Consider the following 22815-nt stretch of genomic DNA (forward strand, 5'->3'; position numbering starts at 1 on the left):
TTTCATAACAAAAAAACTTATTGGCACTATCATGGAAGAAATTTACAAGGTGTATAATTGCAGAATATTCTCACTTTTATAGTCTACGCCTGAAGTCACTTGGTTTAACTCTTAATTTTAATTTTTTTAAAATTGCAACAAGTTAAAAAATATGAATGTTAAAAAAACAAACATCTAAAACATAAATAAATCTATGCATAAATAATATTTAAAAATCGCAGCTTAACTTATTTTAAAAAATAACGCCCAAAAATTTGCGGAAAACTTATATTGGTCAAGTGGATTAAGTGACCTTGTATAAATTATACGGTAACCTGTGGTCTTATAAATAAGATATTTTAGTTTTAATTTCATAATGTTATAATTATAAAATAATAAATAAAACAATGTCTAATACCAACCTTTTTTTTGCCACTTACCACAATTTCGGTGCTGTCACCAGACTTTATTACTTTAAGAGTTACGAGGAATTTTAATTCGCGATAAATTCTAGAATGTCGTAATATTAAAGTTTGGGATGATATACCTCATCCCGAACCTGATTCGATCGAATCCTTAACCCTTTTTGCTTCATTGCTAAAACTGCTCCTTAGGCTATTTTTTTTTTAGTACTGTAGCTTTCGGCACGGATTACTATGATAAATCTCTATAAACTCCTCCAAATTTTGTTCACTTTCACGCGTGATGGTACAATGAATTCGAACCAAAATCACCTGTTTACTATCCGGCAATCGGCACGAGATGATACTACAAGAATCTCTCATTTGTTAACTGTCCCTTTGTACAACCTGGAAATGTGGATCCAAGCTGACAAGCATGCCGGACCGTGTGTAGCCGGCTTAACTATACATATAACCAGGAATGTCGGTAAGAAAGGAAACTGTGATTCATCAAATGTCTACCATATTTTGACAGAAGGTTGTTGGGGTTGACATTTGACATATTGATAGCCAGATGTAAACGGCCAAAATCAAAATAAAGAAAACAAAAGAAAATTGTGTAAATGGGGAAAAAGAAAATGTAACGGTTGTTCAAGAGGAATTTTAATTCATTTATGGGCTCGTTATCTATTTTTCGAACATTTTTAAGTTATGTTTTTTGTTTGGTAGATGCTGGACGTATTTCCCTTGAGGTACAGGGTGGCATGGTTTTACTTTTATTCACATAATTCCCTCTTTTGATTAAACCTTGTAATTCTTGTATCAATTACTAAGACAATCATGGAAAGTCTTGGGGATAGGGTTTATGCTGCAGAAAGAATAATGAAAAAGAGAATGAGAAAGGTAAGTTAACTTAATTACTGTTAATTAAAGTACTTAATAACCATAATGCATTTTACATAATCTTAATAATGCACAGTAGGGACAATATCAACACATAATATAATGTTCCATGTCCATACAAACAAGCCTAAAAACAACCCCACTTTTATTTAGGTAATCAAATCTTAGTGAAATAAGATTGTAGGTATTATGAAACAGTGTTACTGTGTAATCATATATAAATAAAATATATAAAAAGTCATAAAATGCCTTTTATTAATAATGCTATTTTCAACAGCACATTCCTAATTGAATTTTGTGATAAGACCTGGGATAAAACTATTTTCCCACTAGCAACTTATTGTGTTTTCTGCACATTCTAGATCATGTTTTAATACTTTTAATGTTTACAAACTAAATATTATGTTATTGATGTATACTATCTACACTTTAACATTACTAATGCATAAAGAAAAATACTATAAAAATACCATCTATTAAGAATAAAACTATGTCTTAAAAAATATCCTTATGTTCTAAAAACCACACTTGTTTACACTTCTTTCAAATTTTGGGTAATTTTTTTTCTAGATGTTGCGATAGGGCATTATATAATTTGGGCACAGCAAGTAGCAGATTTCTTTGTATTGGAGAAAACCACACAGCAGGAATTTGCATTGACTGTTTCTTTATAGACCTTGTAGTTCATTCATAGATTATCGAAAAAAATTGACACCCCCTGTTGATCTTATTAGTACTGTGGATACAAATTTTTGAATTTCTTAACATTTTTTTTTAATGTTACTCTGAATAACCCTTCAATAAATTACAAAACTAAATTTAAATACAACTGTCCACATTTTTAAGAAATTATCAGATTTGTGTTGAAAGTTGTGTCTTTTGACCATCATTTCCCAACTGTAACTAAATGTCCTGGAAAAGAAAATTACTTCACTGTTTGGCAATTGATTTCAAAAGTTGGTGTACCTATTCTAGATTTCAAAATCATAAGATACTTGCTGGATTTATTAGAAATTATTCTGTATTCCTGTTGATATCATGTTTTATTGATTTTGACTTTTTTTGATTCTCCATAGACGAGATGCATGTTAGCATATTCCTGCGCAGTATAACGATCTGGCATGGTTTCGTTTACCAACTAAACAATCACATGGTTATCAATAGTCCAAAAAGGAGCCAAGGTTCAAATCAAGTCCAATCAAGTGCTTGCCTGTTTTGGGCTTATCATGGAATTTTGGGACACCCTGTATATAGCTTATAAATGTTAAGATAATTCATTTTGTTTACTGCACTAATTTTTGAATTATAATTACAGGCCCTATTATCTGAACAATCATTGATTGTTTTAATTTTCAGATTTTAATTGAGTCAATGGTGGATAAGCCAGTTTTAGTCCTAGCATGATTTATCAACATTGATAGATAGCAAACTAAAATCCAGCCATTCTTTAATAATATTGATTATTTGTTTTGCTTTTATGAAGACTTTATTCCAGGCATCTCTTTTAATTATTATGGTGTGTCATCAGCATAGAAAATCACAGAATCAAGGAGTAAAACAGAGCATATGCCATCAATATATAGTGTGAACAATATAGGTTGACAAACTGTGCCCTGTGGCACACCAAATCTCACAGGGTGTAGAGTACTCAAGGAGTCTGTTAGGGGAGAAGAATAAAGTACTCAGACTACTCAGGATACTCTTAACTTGGTGTATTTGGGTATTCAGATATGATTTAAAAACTCTTTGGTCAGTCCTCTAATACATTTTTAGTAAAAATACCAAAGTATAGTTAAGTGAAAAATATACTATAAGTCATACACTTTCTTTCAGCATTAAATCCAGTGATAACATGATTCACTGCTTACTACTGACAAGCATGTCTTCAGTTCCAGAATTTTTTAGCAAAACCAGATTGACCAGATTTTAATAATTTATTTTAATTATTTTATTTTATAAATTCTGTCAATGTAGATGTGGCACTGTTAAATATTTTCTAAAATTTTTTAGCTTATTGTTTGAAATTCCATCATCAATATTATTTTTTAGAGAGTTAGTAATTGTGCAAAGGTCATTTTCTTGTAATAGTCTGAAAAACATGAATTTATAAGCAGCAGCGAATTTTGCATGTTAAAAGCAAGCAAGTAACCTTTAAATTCTTCAGTAATCTGACATTCTGCTTATACTACCAAACCACTTTTCCCAACAACACTAGATATTTTTGGATTAGAACTATTTATCTTCAACACTTCCCTTATAAATGTACAAACCAATGCACAAAGTTCATATAAAACTAAATAGTTAGGAGCTAGTTAAATTGTAGGGAATATTGAATTACTACAAGAAGATTACAAAAGGTATTTCAATTTATTGATACTTTATAAGAATTATATAAATATAATACAAACCTACCTAAATTGTAAAATATATTCATTTATTAATCCATTGGTATCAGTACACTGAAATATTTATAGAAGAAAAAAAAGAAACCTTAAACTACATTCCTTGCAGATAAAATAGTAGAAAAACAATGCATATGCCTTAAATATTCTATATAATTACATATCAACACAATATAATATAAATGATCACAAAAAGATATTAAAAAATCAAGATATAAAGAACATCAAAATAGACTCAAATATGAGAAAAGTGATCCTCAAGACAGTCCCGCATTCTACTATCATGCTTTGTCAAACAAGAAATTCTTGACAGTTTTGATGAATAGCTTTTTATTCATCAACCTTACATCTATAGGTAGAGGATTGTAACATCTATCACAATGATAATCAGACCCTCCTGGTTCATACCAGTCTGTGGAAGGTGTGTCTTATGTTTGCACATTGTCTTGTGTAGTGGTCATGGAGGTCAGGGTTGTATGTGAAATTGGATAAATTTGAAGTTAGATAAAACAGGCATTGGGGTAAATACAGACTGGAAAAAGGGTTCCTAAAATTCTGGCAACAATCTGATACCTAAGGGGCCACTTGTAATACATACATACATATACATCTTCTCATACATACCATCTTTAGTCATGGTTCTTTATTTTTAAGGCTTAATTTCATATTTTCAGTTTTGGAAACATTAAGGCTGAATTTGTTAGTCAAGAACCAGTCTGTTATTCCATTTTGGGTTCTCTCCAACACAGTAGCCAAGAAGTTAGTGGGGTCAGTACGATTGTACCTTACAACATTTGTCGTATCAAGCAACATAATCTAACATAAAACTACCTTACATCGTTCCTAATATTAAATTGCATAACAATAAAACCTACTAAGCCCAATGTCAAGCCAGGGAAAATTGACCAAAAATCACAGAAATCATTCAGACACCCATTGTTATAGAATTATAGAATTCTTCAAAGCTGTAACTATTTATTATTTATTAGTATCCATGTTGTGCTTTATTTGTTGCTCAGGTAAATACAACTATCTTCGAAAATTGCATTGTTATTCATTATTATTTGAAACACCAATTTCTAGAAAATTAATGAATTTAGGTTAAACACATCATTAATAAAAAAAATTTAAATTGAGTCGACGATCAAAATAAGTAAAAATATGCAGCGTGTGCTATTGAAAAAAAATATAACTATTATTCTTCACAACTTTTTGGGCGATCCTGGATTTTTTAATTTATCACAGTACAGTGAAAGCTCTGATAAGCGGACACTCACGGTTCCGTAACTTTTGTCCGCTTATGGGAGGTGTCCGTTTAAAAGAGAGTATGTGAGTATAGAGTATAAATAACGGGGTATATAATCATGAGGAAATGAGGTAATACATAATCATGAGGAAAATGGAACAGAAACTCGCCACATTTTTAAAGTATGTATTTATGCTATATACGCATACAAAAACATAAATGCTTCAATACATGGTATGAGAATTAAAAAAAAACATTATTCTTTAGCTTTTTGAAAAAAGTTTAAAATGTTTCGAAATTTCACCATCTTTTGCTGAAGAAGACAAATTTTCGTAATACCTTTCTAAATTTTTTAAATGTTGAAATGCAGTGAAATCATCTTAAGCAAATTTTTTCAATATAGAAATATGATTTATAGATTATGATTTTAGATTTATGATTCAAGTTGGCCTGGGCTTTCTACATCAAAATTCGAAAAGTTGTCAATGGCATTTTCTTATGTTGTTATGTTATTGTCTAAGGCCAGGAAATCATCTACTTTCTGAGGGTCTGCTACTCCTAAATATTTGGCATATCACAGTAACTGAGCAAGTGTCGCTAAGGGCAGATCGTCTTCAGCATCGCAATAATTTTTCTCAGCAAATTCTGAGCTACATCCACTTTTTCTGAATATAGCTTTGTTAAAACAGTTCTTAATTGTAGAGGAATTTACTTTATCCCATGCTATTTTCATAAAATACAAAGCTTCTAACACATTAATAGACTTTGTAAGCTTTGGACATTTTTTGTTAAAATATGTTTTAAAATCAAATTCTAATAATAAAAATTTTAAGTTCTGTATAATACCTTGATCTAAGGGCTGACAAACTGAAGTTGTGTTTGGCGGTAAAAATATAATTTTCACATTTTTCATTTTCAGATCACGAGGATGAGAACATGCATTGTCTAAAAATAAAAGAACCTGCCTTTTTTGGATTTCCATATTCCGGTCGAATTCCAGTAACCACTCAGACATGATTTCTCAGGTCATGCCTTTTTGTTGGATTTCCAAGTCGCTGGTAGATCCTTAATAGCAACGTTTTTTAAAGCACGGGGACGAGTCGCTTTCCCGATCACAATCAAATCGCATTTTTCACTGGCCATATTTGCACAAAAAAAAATGGTTAGTCTATCTTTAGACAACTTTCCACCCACACATGTTTCTCCTTTAAGGTACAGAGTTTTGTCGGGCAATGCGCGAAAAAAAAGTCCACTTTTATCTGCGTTGTACACGTCTTCTGGTTTGTAGCCAAGCAACATGGACGGAAGTTTCCAAAACAATTGTGACACATCAACTTGATTTACTGCAGCAGCTTCGCCAGATATGCATTTGAAACTTACACTATGTCTCTTGCCACAATTTTGCAGCCACCCGTCGGACGCACTGAAATTATTATAGCCCAAAGTAATGGCGATTTCTTAAGCTTTCATTTTCACTAACTGCCCTGAGATTGGAATGTTGATGTGACTTCTAGCTTTCACAAACCACTCAAAACATGTTTTGTCTATAGCAATATGTCCTTTTTTAAAAAATCCTTCTTTTGATTTATATTAATTCCTGATTGCCATTTACTCCTGATATCTTCTTTATTTTTAGCAATTTCAGCTGCTTGCGTTTTCCCAATATTAAACCTCTTTGCCAAATGACGAACTGAAACACTTTCTCTGTCTAATACGTTAACAACTTCCATCTTTTCCTTTAACGAGAGCATCCTTTTCTTTGGAGCCATTTAACAGTTACAATAATAAAATATCTCAATCAACTACGAATTTGCCTGAACTGAAAATAAACCACAAGATTACATACTGGCTAGCCAACGAAATGCGTAAATGGGGAATCATCTAATATAAATCGGGGAATTACCGAATTTTATGTATGTAGATATGTGCGTTGCAATAAGCGGAACTAAAAATCGTCCAATTATTAGAGTTTCGCGTCCGCTTATGGGATATTTTTTGATCACATACAGAAAAATCAGTGTCCGCGTCCGTTAATAGGAGCGTCCGCATATCGGAATGCATTTAACATTAAAAATGATATGCTGAAATTCGGTTCCAGGAACTTTGTCCGGTTAAAAGAGATGTCCGCTTATAGGAGCTGTCCGCAAGGAGAGCTTTCACTGTATATACAGTTTTTTAACAGCCCTACATTTTTATATAAACCCTTTTTTGATAATCCCTGTATATTTTGAAATAATCGACTGTGCTGGTAATTTTTCCTAACCCTGTATAACTTTGTGGGATATCCAATTAAATTTTTCAACTTATTATTTTTCTACAATATAACTAATTTATCCCACCTGACCCCATTCAATTTATTTATGCTTTTTAAAACTAGTTCCAGCTTTATTAATAATACATAATTAAAGTTTTTCTAACTTAAATTAAAAATATATTCCATTAACAATTAGTTAAAAGATTTATTAGAACAACTTATTTTACTAAAGATCTACTCCATGCTGGTTTTTCTTATAAAATTACAAATTAATCAGTTTTTATGGTATTATGGTCCTTTCAGTCTGCTTTGGTTAATAAAGTAAGGAAAAAAATTATTTCCACAATAATTGCACTTTTAGGGCGTAGTCGAGTATTATGTAAAATGGAAAGGATGGAGCCAAAAGCATAACACTTGGGAACCTGAAGAAAACATTCTAGATGGTCGACTAATTGAGCAGTTTGAACAATCCCAAAGGCCTGAGGGAGGAGCAAAAAGAGGCCCCAAGAAGAAAATAAAAAATGGACCGCCAAAAGAAATAGAAACTGAGGACGAAGGTAAGGGCTATGAGGGGAAATAATAAACATTGCACTAAATTATGCATGCATATTCTAGGTGAAGAAAGTCAGGATGAAGGTCCAACAGAACTGCCAGAAGAAAAAGAAAAGCCTGAGAAACAAAAAAGGAAAAAAAGTGAAGAAAAAGAAGTCACAGCTTCATTGAACTATGAAATTAAAGAGGCTAAAATAGCAAAAGGTATATTAACTGATTTTTCATTCCGCAGTTAAATATGTTATTTTAAATTTTCAGAAATAAAGCTGGATATACCAGAACAAAAATCAGAAGATCCTAAAATACCAGAAAAAGACAAAGAGATGAAGTCTGAAAAATTAATTCAGAGTGAGGATGATTTGCCACTTTTGCCAAAACTAGATATAGGCACTAAAAGGAAAGCCGAAGTTTTGTCAAAAGAAAGTGGCAAAATTGGTGTTACTATTACCACCAGTAGCTCCACAGCTCAAGATACACCTCCAGCTAAAGTAAAAAAATCATATATATTTTACAAAAATTGTGTTTTCATATTAAACTATTGTTTCAGCTGCCAAAGCTATCACCAAAATCACAATCAGCTCAAGTTCCAAGCAAACCTTCAACTAAACTGCCACAAAAAGAAGAAGAGGTCAAAGAGGTGCCAACAACTTCTGCAATTCCATCCACTGCCAGCCCCACTATTTTGACAGCTACTGCCCCTATATCTAATCAGGTATGTGATCTTCTCTTATTTGTTATTTATTATAGTAATATTCATTATTATCATTAATAAATGTTAATAATATAAATTAAATTATATAGCACATAGATTACAATTCAGAATAACATAACAAGCTTGAAGATGTGAAGCTTAAAGATTGAAAGAAGGGTATTTTGCTGGAAAATATGAGCAAAATAATCATCAATAATATTAATTAACTTCTTGTGAAGAAAAAACGGAGGTTAAGGGAAAAGTATATGAAATCAAACAAAGAGCAGTTTTGTCACGTGCAAATAAAAAAAGTCCTAATAGTAAATCTGGCATAATAAAAGGGAAGTTCTTTTTAAAAGTTCCCGATTTTTTCATATTTTGGCTATGGTTCTTGGTTCATGTGAAAAGCCTAAAATCAAAAAGAAGGGATCTCTACCCCTGCCTTGTTTTGGAAAATGCAAAACATTTTTGGATTTGATTTTCTGGCTAAAGGATAAGTTCTACAAAAAAATCTATTAAACAAAAACTATCTGAAAAGTTATGTTTGATCACATATAACTTAAGCAGAGAGTTCCGCAGGGATCTGCATTAGACCCGATTTTGTTATTGTTATTTATAAATGAGGAGCAACGTTTCAAAACGCATTTTGTCCAAATTGGACAAAATTGAGCTTGAAGCGGATTTGTAAATTAATTATTGTGTTCTACAATCCTGTAAAAATTAAACGTTTCAAACGGCATTATGTCACTGTGTAATCGACGTGCAAAGTTTAGGGTTCACATCAAAATGCATTTTGTCCACAGATGTAGTCGAATCAAAACGCATTATTTTATTTCGCCACTAGAAGGCGCTGTCTCGAACAAAACAGCTGATATATAAAGCTAGTGTTGTGTTAGTTTTGTTTGTTATAACCTGCAATTCAGTAAGTTTCTGCAGTGGAACAGGTCTATATTGTCCAGTTACATTCTTTAAATAAAATATTTAGGAACTAGAAAGTGTAGGTGCTAAAGTGCGTTATAATGGAAAACCTCGATAACAGTGTTATTGTGGGCAACTATAATAAAGGGTCAAGGAAAAGGCAACAACAAGAAACAAAAAGGGAAATGGATTATGAGAAGAGGTAAGTATTGCTCCTTTGTTACAATAAAAAGTATTCACACATATACTTATTTTTTATAGATATCAAGACCCTGACCCTTTGTTGCTTAATTTTCAACCACCCTGCCTCCACAGAGAAGGAAAATTTAACTGTCTCAGTATTTCAAGAAGCATCCTAGCAAAAGCAAAGAGAAAAGTTTTTTATAAAGCAGACAGAAAGGAGCAAGATAAAAGACTGTCCTTTTTAATGGATGTTGCTCAACCAAAACGCAGCCGAGTTCGTGGTGAGGTGACAAAAAACAAGCCACATCGCGTTGCAGTTAAATATTTATATCTACAGAAAAACAAAGACTAGCTGTATGCTCCAAGTTTTTTGCCAAGTTGTTTGGGGTCGGTCAGTGAAGACTAAACACAATTGCTGACGGAATTTTATCTGGAATCGGGATCGTAGAGAAACGAGGAGGGGCTCATAAACTTCGGAAATTTTCTGCAAAAAGAAAGCAAGTGTACGAGTTTATTTCAAATTTGCGAGGTTGCGAAAGTCATTATGCACGAAATAAAAGCCGTCGACTTTACTTGCATTCATCTTTGAACATAAATCGACTTTTTCACCTTTATAATACTACCGTTGAAGACAAGTTGAAAGTAAAAAAAACGTTTTTCGTAAAAATTTTTAGACAAAGTTTCATCTAGGGTTTGGCTCTTCCGCTTCCGATACCTGTAGCTATTGCGCTAGACTTAAAAGTGAAATTCAGTCTTGTGAAAATGGTGTTATCAAAGAAGGTTTAATTTCAAACATCGTAATTCACAAAAAGAGAGCTAAAGCTTTCCATATTTTGATGAAGCAAATCCCAGAAGCGAGCATAACGTACGTATTTGCATTGCAACAAGTGCAAGCAATTCCCAAAGTCAGTATTGGTGAGGCTTTCTATTCCAGACAAATTTCATTTTACTCTTTTTGTGTGACTGATGTTGCAACTAAAAACCCACATTTTTATGTCTGGAACGAGACACAAGCTGCAAGAGCTGCTCAAGAAATTTCTTCAGCTTTGATAGACTTTTTAGAAAAAGTACATATTGAAGATTCGGTAACGCAAATTAGGCTTTTTGCGGACGGCTGCGCAGGCCAAAACAAAAACCAACACGTCATCCATGCCTTAACATACTGGCACAACCTCTTTATCTTTAGCCACGAACATCATCACATCGGCAACATAGCGAGTCGATCGACGCCGCCATCTTGGAAACCCCATAACCCCATATATTAGTAGGTAATCGCAGCGATTTCCGTGGGTGTTTACCTCGTTTCTCTCTTAAAATTCCGGATTTTTGTGCTTAAATTTAAATTACTAACGTTAAGACTCAATTTTAAAAACCTACTCTAAGTTCTAGTTATATTGTTTAATGTGGATTTTGCGTAGTTATTTAAATAATCGAACTTAAAAGTCGAACAAAATTTACCGGCCGGCTAGCTAAATGACGTTTTAAAAGTGGGTTTGTTATTATTGTGTGTTTCTTGGCTTTCTTGCTTAAAATGGTTTTGTGACTTGTATTTTGAACTTGTGGTAGTTCATTTATTTGGTTAGTCTGTGGATAATAATATATTGTTTTATAGCTTAATATACATAGGGAGAAATATGGAAAATTGGTGTAGGTATTTGTCTCTCTACTCGTAAACAATATGTGGTAAGTAAGTAGTTTAAGTCAGGGTTAGGAGTTGTAGTTGCCGGTAGTAGGTAAGTTTATATAATATTTGTGTAATATTTGTACATTTTTAACATGCCAAGTCCATGCTGTGTCCCGGGATGCAAATCCAATTACAAAACTTCATTAGATGCAGACGATGGAGCTGAATTGGTGTTTGGTTTTCCTAAAGATGAGCAAATTAAAGGTAAATGGCTGAAAGCAATTCCTAGAGACAACTGGACTCCTACTAAGCATTCTGTTCTTTGTGCTAAGCATTTTGCCCCCACTGACATCATTCGGGAGGATATTTATTTTTTGCCAAATGGCACAACAACAAAAATACCTACTAAAACTCGATTAGTTCCTTCAGCAGTTCCTCAAATTTTTCCAAATTTACCTGGATATCTTTCAAAAAAGGTTCCTCTCCCTCGAAAGAGTCCAGAAGAAATAAAGAAATAAAGAACATGAACATCGTCTTGAACTCAACAATCTTGAATTTGAACAATCAGATCTTAAATTTTCATATGATAATAAATAATTTTCTTAAAAAAATGTATATTTCAGAGTTGTGGAATGTAAAAATAGTTGATAATTTAAAAACATGTTTTTACACCTTAAATTTGACTAATACTTGTTTAAATATCGCTAATCAAGTCATAGTAGAGAGCGACATGAAAGTAAAAGTGTTTTTAAATAGGAATGAACTGACCCATATTGACCTGAAATGAATTTTACCTTTTGAATTGACACTAAATAGGTCGTCTCAGCTAGAGAATTTGTTGTCTAGATATAAATCTCCTAGCTGTGAACCATCAGCTCAAGAATCACTTAGCGATATTCTTAAAAAAAAGCGTAAATTGCTTAAAGAGAGGCATTATTTTCATTAATAATAATTGTGATTTGGAATCAGCCTCGGAATTAGCCAATTGTTATAATAATGAGGACGTATCTGAGAAAACTAACAATCTTTGTAACAGGCTTTTACTTTTAATTGATCAAATAAATCTCCTGTCAAAGCATAAACGTTATTCACCATCAACCATTGTGATGTCTTTTATGTTATATACTTCCTCGCCTTGCACTATATGCTATGCTTGCTTGATATATATTGCTATATTTGCTTTGATCGGCCCTGTATACTGGCTATTTTGTGTTCAAAATCACCCAATCTCATACTTATTTCTGTAAGTGTTTTTGACGACATTTTTGATGATACTTAACTTTCAATTTAAAACTTATTATGTACCACACTGTATAATATGTAATAATTCAGGCTTTGCATGTTAATTTACAATTTAACACTTTGTATCCACCATTTATTTACCATATGTAGAATTATTATTCGAAAAAAGCCAAAAAAAATATTTGATCAATAATAAGTAAACATCCAGAGGTAATTTTTTTTTGTTGTATAAATTGGGATATAATCTTGATATTATGAAAATAAAGTTAAAAAATCATATAAAATCTATTTTCCAATGAATAGCATAATGTCTTTAACAAAACGGGCATTTCTGTTAGTAAAAAAACTTAAAATCATTGCCGAGTCCCGTTAAATACGCTTATTAAATCGATCCGGAAGCATAAGCGGTTCGCGGTCTTGCCTTGCGATGTTCGCAGCTAGAGTAAAGATGGCTGTGATACTGGCTACATAAAAAGTCCCCAAGAAACATAAAACAGATAGTAATATATTTCCCAGTTCGCGGCAACTCCTATTTACCTGCTGACAGGGTATTCGGTCGAGTTGACAAACATCTACGAAAAACTGAAGAGGTGTTGAGCCCCATAGCTTATATCAAAATTTACTACCTTAATTTATATTAATTTAAGTTACTTATTTTAGTTACTTAGTTACTTAATTTAGATTAAATACGGGATTGTCAGGGTTTTAGGCGAAGACTGGTTCTTTGAAAACTACAAAGATCTCAGAGAAATACTGAAAAAAATTGATGGAATTAGCGACATGAAAAGAATATTTTTACAAAAAATTATAAAAAACAGCTACGTTGATATTCAGATAAAACTTGAGCCCACCTATATGTTTGACGACGCTTCGAAGCACCCAATGGCAATAACAAAACGAGGCCAATCTTTGATAAGGGATATGCAGGATCGCTGTAACATACCATTGGTAAATAACATCAAAGCAGAAAAGAAAACTGATGAGCGAAAGCTGCTTTGTGCAAGATTTGGATAAGACTGGGAATTTAAAGTCGCGCTTTCTTCGCTCTTGTTTTTTGATCATGCCTTAAACACCACGACGGAACCAGAAGCTGAAATTCCAGATCCTGCAGATGATGTAGGTGAAGAAAATCCCATGTGCGTCTGCCTCGAAGAAGACCCTAACCAGGAACAAATTTGATTTTTTTTTCAAGTGGACTTTGTATGTTATTAACATTAGTATTATTTTGTAAGTTTGCATTTTTCGAAGAAATTAAACAAAAACAAAAAAAAAATATATTCCTGGTACTTAGTTGACATTTTATCTTTAAAGTTGAATAATTTCACTACCAACACCAGTTTTTTGTAAAACGAATAAATTGGAACAAACAGCATTATGTCCAATTTTGAACGAAACAAAACGAATTTTATACATTGTTACGAATCAACACGCAATAAGTCCAAACATTTTTTTCGATTTTTCCAGATTTTCTAATAAATATTGATTTAACTGAGATAACTTTATGGGTTTTTATGTTAATTTCTATCAAAACAACTCCATGTTGTAAAAATATATAGCAAGGTTTAAAAGAAAATCGTTTTTCGTCAATACCCAAAAAAGTATTTTTTGGACAAAATGCGATTTGAAAAGTTGCTCCTCAAATGATATCATGTTAAATGTGATAAAATGTTAATCCTCTGTTGTATGTTGTTGGTGATTTTGACGAAATGTCTAAATAAAGATATTGAAAACTTAAATATATGGCCTATTAAAAATGGTTTAAAACTAAACGCAATTAAAACAAAATTTATGATATTTTCTACAAAACATAATCTTTCGTCAAATCAACATAAACAGAAATGAACCGTCATAAATCCAACGGTAATCGAGCAAATTAAAACTTTCAAGTATTTAGGAATAATGCTAGATCCTGAGTTAAGTCTGTCTTTGCACTGTTAATACTTAATACTAAAAATAGCAAAAAAACTGGATTTTTGTTAAGGTTAAATAACAAAGTCTCCTGATATTTGAATATGTTTATGTTATTTTATTAATGCCTTTCTTTACATTCCCCTCAGACTAAAATCCTTGCTCGTAGTAATTTTTCTTTAATCTTTTTATCTCCGATTTCAAGCATATCTCTCCTCTTGATCTGATTAGATTGTAGAAAATACAATCATACACGCTTAATTATTAGAATTTTAATTTATTGTAGTTAAGTATATTAAATAACTGCTTATTCTAATTCGTCATAAAGGCCAACCGACATAAGTCTCTATATAAGTTGTTAACAATAATATTTAAAGAGTTTATACAACGAAAAGATGAAGGATTCATAATAATTATGCCCTGGAAAGGCGAATCAGAATCTGCAAAGTTTTACTAATTGTTTTTATTGATTGTTCTTTGCTTTTAAAAACTGCAGACTCCTTACTTTATAAAAAAAAGAGGCATTTATTTTCAACAGGTTTGTTACCCAATTACAGGAAAGAATTTTAAAAAAAAACCAAAATATGTATAAAAATGAAAAATCAAAATGCTTAACATTCTATGTACTTAAACAGACTATCTTATATACATACTAAAAAGACTCTGCATGACCTATTTCCTTGATACCTTCTATAATGGACCTTAAACTGTCAACAAAAATATTGAACCGTTTATGTAAATTATTATTAATATAATTCTGACACATTATATTAATAGGGGATTTAAACAAAATATTAGTCCTAGCGGGATTTACATAAAATAATCTAAAATGCCTAGAGTTTATTCTTGGTACCCGAAAATTTAAACCAGCCAAAAGGGTGGGACAGTCAATCTTGTTATAAATAAGGTTATATAAGAATTTTATGGAAAGAATTTCTCTTCTTTTTGCTAAGGGTATAATATTAAATTTATTTAAGTATAATACTATCCAAGATATATAGACTATCCAAACCTCTGGCTGGAAAGACACCTTCCTCTCTAAACCAGAGATACTTCATAAACTTGCGCTGAATGCGCTCAATATCATCTATCAGGTGAATTCGTCCAAATTAGAGATCCGTATTCTATTTTTGAGAGTATGTAAGTGAAGAAAAGTAGTTTTAAAGTATCAATATTTTCAAAGTGCCGACAGTTTCGATAAATAAAACCCAACAATTTGGCAGAGTCAGAAACTATTTTTGCTACATGCTTGGCGAAACTCTTAATTTCGCATCATAAGTAAGTAATTCCCAGATCAATCGCCTCATCCACTCTGGCTAACACAACATTATTTGCTCTATAGTCAAAATTGATTGGCAACAGTTTTCTAGAAAATGAGATAAGAGAGCATTTATTAACATTTAAATATAGTCTATTGATATTGCACCAATTCTCTACTTTATTAAGATTTACCTGAAGGAATTCGCAATCGTCTTCAGTATCTATTTTTGTGAACTATTTTATATTATCCGCAAACAGTAAACTCTGACAAAACAGTAATTTGGCAAGATCGTTTATTAATAATAAAAAGAGAAGCGGGCCCAAATTAGATCCTTGCGGAACTCCCGAGCACACTTATATATCGTCGCCTTAGAGGTCAAGGAAGCTAGTCCACATAATTATAATTTCGAGAAAATGGCGCGTAAAGTTTTTATTCCACAAAAATGTCTTACTTATATACATAACTTTTTTATTTTTACTGTCAGAATATTGAAATTTTGGACATAGATAGTTTAAGATATTTTTTTGTAGTTGGTTTTAACAAATTATGAAATAATTTACTATTTGAGTTAAAATGTGTGTTAAACCTTTTGACCGTTAAATATTGAAGCGAAGTTTACACCACGTGCGGGATTTCCAAAAGCGTCAAGCCACTCTGCTAAATGCTGAAACCTAGAAAAAGCAACCTAAAACACGACTATTTTGTGAAATAGCTGTAAATATGGTTATTAGCACCTAGCACAATGCTAATTGGGTATAGTACGCTCATACTTTGTGTTTTTAAACTTTCAGTCTCATCTAAGTTATACTTAGTACTTAGTGAAAGTGAATTATCATTTTACAAGCAAATACAAAAATAAAAAAATAATAGTTTTTAATGGAGTTTAATAGCAAAAATTTTTTGGAAATTTACAAAACAAATAGGTAAACCACCACCAATTTTAATTATAATTTTATATTAGTCTGGAATTTCTAGTTCATTGTCCGAACTACAGTTTTCTTGAACATTATCTTCAGGGGTCAAATTTTTATAAAATTCGTGATAGGTTGATGGGATGCTACCATCTTGACAAAGGTTTAATAGGTCCCTTAGTTTAGTTTACTCTATTTTTGGTTGGGAGCTTTACAATCTTGGTACTTCTATAATGGCAGATGTATTTCTACGCCTTCTACGTTGAATATTCAATGACTTAAAGTCAGTGTCGCTTAATCGATACTTATAATAGATAGTTAGAGGCTCGTTTTTGCGGTACTGGAACCACTTTACTTTTAACCATTTCATTACTTCACCATTTTCCGATTGAGTTTTGTTCGTCATCACTTGACGACTATATTTCTTGTAATCAAGGAAGTTTGTATAATCTAATTCCACAACCTTGTGATACGGTTTGTTTATTTTTGCAGTACGGGCGACCATGTACCATCCTTCTAGCGTAAAAATGTCAACTTTTCTACCCCGGGCCTCTATTACAGAGTGCACAGAATCGCACTCCATTTCTGAGTGCCCCGATTCCATAAACTTTTGATTTATTGTTTCGATGGGTAATTCTTTTACGGATCTTAGGAACATTGTAGAAATAACTGAGTTGCGATTCTGACCCGATGCTGTGTCTGAATAAAGAGTCACTTCTTTCTTGGGTCCTAATGAAACTAAAAGTTTCCACAAACAAGTAGAAATTTCAGAAGCTCCTTTTGTACCTGCACCTTCATGCCACATGTAGTTTATCGCTTGTTTAGTAGCAAGATCATACACCGTAAAATTGTAAGTCTTTAGCTTTCTTTTATAATATAGCTGCCCTACATGCAAACTTGGCGTTAATAATATTTTTTTAGGTCCATGGTAAAACAACTAACAGTCGGATTATTAAGAGCTTCAGTCTTGCCATTTTTCTTGCGTTCTCTAGCTTCTTCTTTTCGAATCAAATGCAAGTTGTATTTTTCCTTACACTTTTCTTTTTCTTCATCTGGCTTATTCTTGTGTTGAGTACAATAGTCACATTGATCTTTTTTTGGGTGTGAAAGCCGTAGTTAAATTCTGAGACAAATATTGATATATAAAAACCAAGTTTTTCTGGCTGGGCGACGTGCTCTTTACAGTACTCCACGTAGTCTTGATAGATACGAGCCTCACTTAAACCAGCTGGCAAATATTTTCTTTTCGTGTTGCTTCGACAGTAGTGATCTCTGATTACATTCTTAATATCCTCTGACTTCTTGTTGGGTGGTTCCTTGTAACCCTTGTGATCTATTTCAGTGATACCTGAAGCGGCTGACTTTTTTAATGCAGTTTCAACTTTTTTGCCGAAAATATTGTAAGTGGCCAGAAAAAACTTTTTGCACACTTGAACTCTCTGGCCATTAGACATCACAGTGTATTGTAAAGTATGTGCTCGTTCCGTACTATCGCCACTGTACCTTTTTTTACTGGAATACGGTTAACACTTTTGCTAATGAAAGCCCACCTTGATCTCTCCGAATCTATCGTTAAGTAGTCAGCTAACATTTGCTTCCGCTGGGCTTTTTCTATTTTGGATGAACACTTGTAATGACACTTACAGTTAACTTCTCTAACACTCTTCGGTGGAACTATTTTTCCAGATCTATTTTGGTATTCCTTTCCCGCCATTCTCAAAATATTTTGTGCGTTCCGCTTCCAAGTTTCGGGTTTTCGCTTACGCTTTCTAGTTAAACCCATTACATCTTCATCTAAATCACTAGCTGTTAAGGATTCGGAATCATTGTCACTCCCTGAGAGTTCAAGTAGTTGTTTCCTCCAGACGAACTCGGTGGTTTTGCCTCGTGCTGCTGTTTGTAGTTCCTGGAACATTATCAATATCTTGCTGTACAATTTGCTCGACCTCTCCTTGTAAATCGGAAGCTTTGTAAGGCGAACGATTGAAGTTTTCAACTGGTAAGCTTGTAAGAGTATTCTGCAGATCTGAATGAAGTTCTCTGCCAGTTTTCATAGAATATGGGCTGTCAGTGACAGGTTCTGGACCAGAAGGAAAATTCTCAAGTTGTTCACATTCGAATGCTATTAAGGAATAGACGGTAGTCGCTTGAGTATTCTCCTTAAATTCTTTATATTCACTTTGCAACGGAGTGACATTTTGGAGTTCTGCAAATATTTTTTTGGTTGATTGGTAATTTGATTTAAATCGCTTATGTTTCGCTCAAGCTCAATAAATCGCACCTGCTCTACGATAGGTGTGCTTGGAGCAACATTAGGTAAAATAATAAGATCTGCAGGCTCTTCGACAGTATTGCTTTGGCCTAAATCCATACATGGTGATTGCATCGTGTTTTTATTTAATTCTGTAAAAAAAATTGTGTGGTAATGACATCCAAAAAAAATTACAACAATACAAGCCCTTAGCAAAAATTTCCAACAAAATAAATAAATCGCAAGACTGACATTAAAAACCGCTGATTGAGTGTCATTCCTTATATTTTCGCCTGTCGTGATTTGATTGGTTAAGATTTTTTGTTGCAATCGAACGGCTAGATGCTAGTCAAAATCACTCTCCAAACAAAATTTTTGACGTTTTTTAAATTTAATTATTGTGTGAAATAATTTGTTTGCTAGTTGGGTAATACTAATTCCTAGAGTTTGCAAAAATAACAAAAAAGATTTCGAAATCAGACTAAAAAAATCTTACGCTAAAACACACACACCATTAAATTTATCTCTACAAACGTATGTAAATAAAGAATAGACAAAACCTTAATACTTTTTAACGTATTTATGTTATTTTTTGCAGCGCGGTAAAATACACTTACCTTCGAGGTTATGTTGAGGTGATGTCGGTGTGATATGTTTTGTTTTAATACTGCCGCAACCATTTGTTTTCCACGGGAAAGCTTAATTTTTCAATAGGTTTTTCCATTTACAGCAAGGATAATGAGAGATTAACTTTTTACACTACTAAAATATTTAAAAAACACGAATCGTTAAAAAAAACGCCGACTAACAATAAAATGCGGTAAACACAAAACAAGCGTATTACTTATTACTCTCCTTCTTTGTTTTATTTTGCTAGTTAAAGCAAGATAACACTATAAGCAATATTTAAAATGTGGGTTGTATCTTGTACTTGTCTCTACTGGCAGACGCGTGTAGTGCAAAATATTGTATGGAGAGTTGCAGTGGTCAAGAGCGTTTAGCCGCTTAAAACTATTGACTAGTAAAAAACGAACTTATATATCTGGTAGTCAAAGGAGTTATGCCGCTTATTTCTATTGACTGCTTAGATGTATGCGTCTTAGATCTATTGACAAAATGTGAAATATCCCTAACTAGGCCATATTTTGACTTAAACCCACTGACTACGTGATATTTGATGATTCTTAAAGGGTTTTGTGCTCCTAGCTCATTTGTTTCAAATTTGTGGTTTGACTCCCTTGACTTTCAAGGCGACGATATATGAGACTTAAAGCCTTCATATTCAACAAACTGTTTACGACCTCGTAAGTAAGATTTTATTAAAGCAACTAAATCCGTAGAAAAACCAAAAAATGTTAGCTTATGAAGAAGGACAAAGAGGTCAATTTGGTCAAAAGCTTTGCAGAAATCAAGATATATTACATCAACCTGACCTCTATTATCCAAATGCTGACACAAATACTCATTTAGGCAAGCGCTGTACAGGAGCGTTTTTTGATGAAACCAAATTGATTAGGTGCTGTGTCTAATTTGACATGGGCATATATTCTATTATAAAGAACTATTTCAAGAAGTTTAAGGAACTTACATAAGATCGATATAGCTCTGTAATTTTGAATGTCGTTCTTCGGTCCCTTTTTGAGTATCGGGGATATTCTTGCAGTCTTCCATTTATCGGGAAATACTGTTGAAGACAAGATAAGATTAAATATGCTCCATAATTGTTATAATAAAATGAATGATTAAGATAATCTTATGTTTTTAGGATAAATCACAGCTTTTGGACAATAAGCAGGCAATCACAGATGCAGCTTTGCCCCATTGTTCAACAAAAGAAGCTGCATCTCCTACAGAGACTGGAGAGAGACCTGAGAAAATTGAGGTAGGTATTATAACCTTGTGGGTTTTATAAGATAAATAATTTGTTTAAATGTTAATAGCCAGAAGAAGAACTTTTAAGCCCAGGCTGTGATTATTGGTTATCCAGAAATCCTGTAGCCAATCAAGTATTTATAACAGATGTCAGTGTAAATTCAAAAAGTGTTACTATTAGGGAATGTAAGACGGAAAAGGGATTTTTCAAAGAGAGGCGACAGAAGAAAGAAGGAGCGAAGTAAGGGGGCATAGTCTAAGGAAGGTTTTAAATTAAGCTATTTATTTTATAAATATTATTTTAAGCTATTTATTTTATTCCTCTTCGGTGTGGTTCATTGTATATAAGTTTTTTAGCATCTGAATTTAAGACTTAAAAAAGCCTTTTTAAGAATCTAAGAAGAGATATTTTTGACACACTGTTTTGTCTTTAAGTATAAAACATTTTTGCATAAAAATTAACTTATTTTTGATAGTTTTAAGGCATTTTTAAAAGTAGGTTATTTTAATTTATGTAGTAAACTGGTTTCCACAGTAGATTTTAATTTTAAATGTTGATTATTTTCTATATTTGAAGTACTTTTTTTTACTAAACTCTACGATTTTAATATTTTTGACCGTGATTTTATGAGCTTATACTTATTTATAGTTATATTTTATTATAATGTCGTTTATCTATAAACACGTCTTTTCTTTATAATATTTTGTTGCAGATCTTTTGTATTTAATTTATTGAAAAAACGTTTTGGAAATCTTATGACAAATATACTTGCGAAGAAAAACAAATTTTCACTCGTGATTAAAATAATTCTGGACTCAAATTTGTCACGATATTCTTCTTTATTAATTATAGTCTCAGAATTAGGAGGAAAAAAATTGATAATTTTCAAAGGCCGATTTCTCAAAAATTTTAAATGTAACACCCTGTACTTTTTAATTTCACATGAAAGCCTATTAAATCCCCTTTCCGAAAATGTATAAATTGTCTTAAATTCATTATTTTGTTTTACAGAGCAAATTTTAGTAAATGGCACCATTTTTGAAAATTTTCCTAGAATACATATTCGGTGATTGATGAACATTTTCTGGTAATTGCCTATGTATTGCTTTAGCATGATCATAATTAAATAATTTGCGCAATTGCCATGTCTATAAAAAGTATTTATTCTATGTATTAAATTACAACTATTAACAACAATTTTAACAACAAACAATTGAAGAAAATTAATTTTAATTTATAACTCATAAATTAGCTGCTGAATATGACCCCCGTTTTGCTCGGAACACAAATGTAGACGGAGAAATAAGTTGCCGAAGGCGTTTTGTAGCATTCGCGGTGTAATTTGGTTGAAAACGTTTACTATGTTGTTGCGCAGTTCATCCAAATTTCTTGGGGTTGGATTGTAGCAACGGTCTTTTACATATCTCCATATACAAAAATCTGGAATGGTTAGATCGGGAGAATAAGGAAGGTGCCCACTCGATTGGACCTGCTCGCCCTATCCATCTGTTTCCAAAAGTAATATCTGTTAGAGCGCCAATTAATGTTGCCTACTTCATTGTTATTCGGGTATTGAGTGTTCTTCGAATCAGCAAAATTGGCATGTTTACTCACTGCGTAGTTCGTATTAAAAAAGCCGCGTCGTTTGAAGCGACTTGCCGATCCGTAGAGTCCATAAAATGAGAGAATATGCCGGTGACGTAAAATGCGCACAAACTTAAATTTAAACCAAAAAATGAATAAAGGGGAGGCCCCATATTTCCCCGATTAGGTTTACTTGACCGTGAATACATGCATCTCTCTCTTTCACATCTGCTAGAATTCTACGCTTCTACGCTTAACGATAGCCAGCTTAGATGCGCGAAGTCTGACGTCACCGGCATATTCTCTCATTTTATGGACTCTATCTCATCTTCATCCGTGCGCCGTCCCGCCCGCAGACCGCCAAAATAAAAGGTGTATTATTAAAAAATAGTCAGTCTGTTTGTTGACTCGCCGATAGTAAGAACATGTAATTGCGCTCGGGCTCTAATAAAAATTGCATGTCGCTAATTCTAAATGTTTTTGTTAAATTTCTAGTTTCGTAAGTTCCTGTTCGCAGTTGGGATTGTTTAATACGAGTTTTAAGGGTTAATAAACTGTGTTAAACAATTCACCGGGAGTGTTTTATTTCACGGTGTTTGGTAACGGTTATAAAATATACAGTCCACTACTAC

The 22815-nt window shown here is 32.6% G+C and overlaps 1 protein-coding gene across 1 annotated transcript; it reads left to right on the forward strand.

The window, feature by feature from the left end:
* Positions 1 to 941: 941 nt before the first annotated feature.
* Positions 942 to 21280, forward strand: LOC126742250 (polycomb group protein Pc-like). The gene is made up of 7 exons (XM_050448877.1): positions 942 to 1283; positions 7547 to 7742; positions 7801 to 7941; positions 7996 to 8225; positions 8285 to 8449; positions 20492 to 20608; positions 20667 to 21280. The coding sequence occupies exons 1-7, from the start codon at positions 1221 to 1223 to the stop codon at positions 20841 to 20843; spliced, it is 1089 nt and encodes a 362-aa protein (XP_050304834.1). The 5' UTR covers positions 942 to 1220; the 3' UTR covers positions 20844 to 21280.
* The last annotated feature ends 1535 nt before the right edge of the window (positions 21281 to 22815 follow it).

This window comes from Anthonomus grandis, chromosome 11, assembly GCF_022605725.1.
Source record: "Anthonomus grandis grandis chromosome 11, icAntGran1.3, whole genome shotgun sequence".
NCBI classification, from domain to species: Eukaryota; Metazoa; Arthropoda; class Insecta; order Coleoptera; family Curculionidae; genus Anthonomus; species Anthonomus grandis.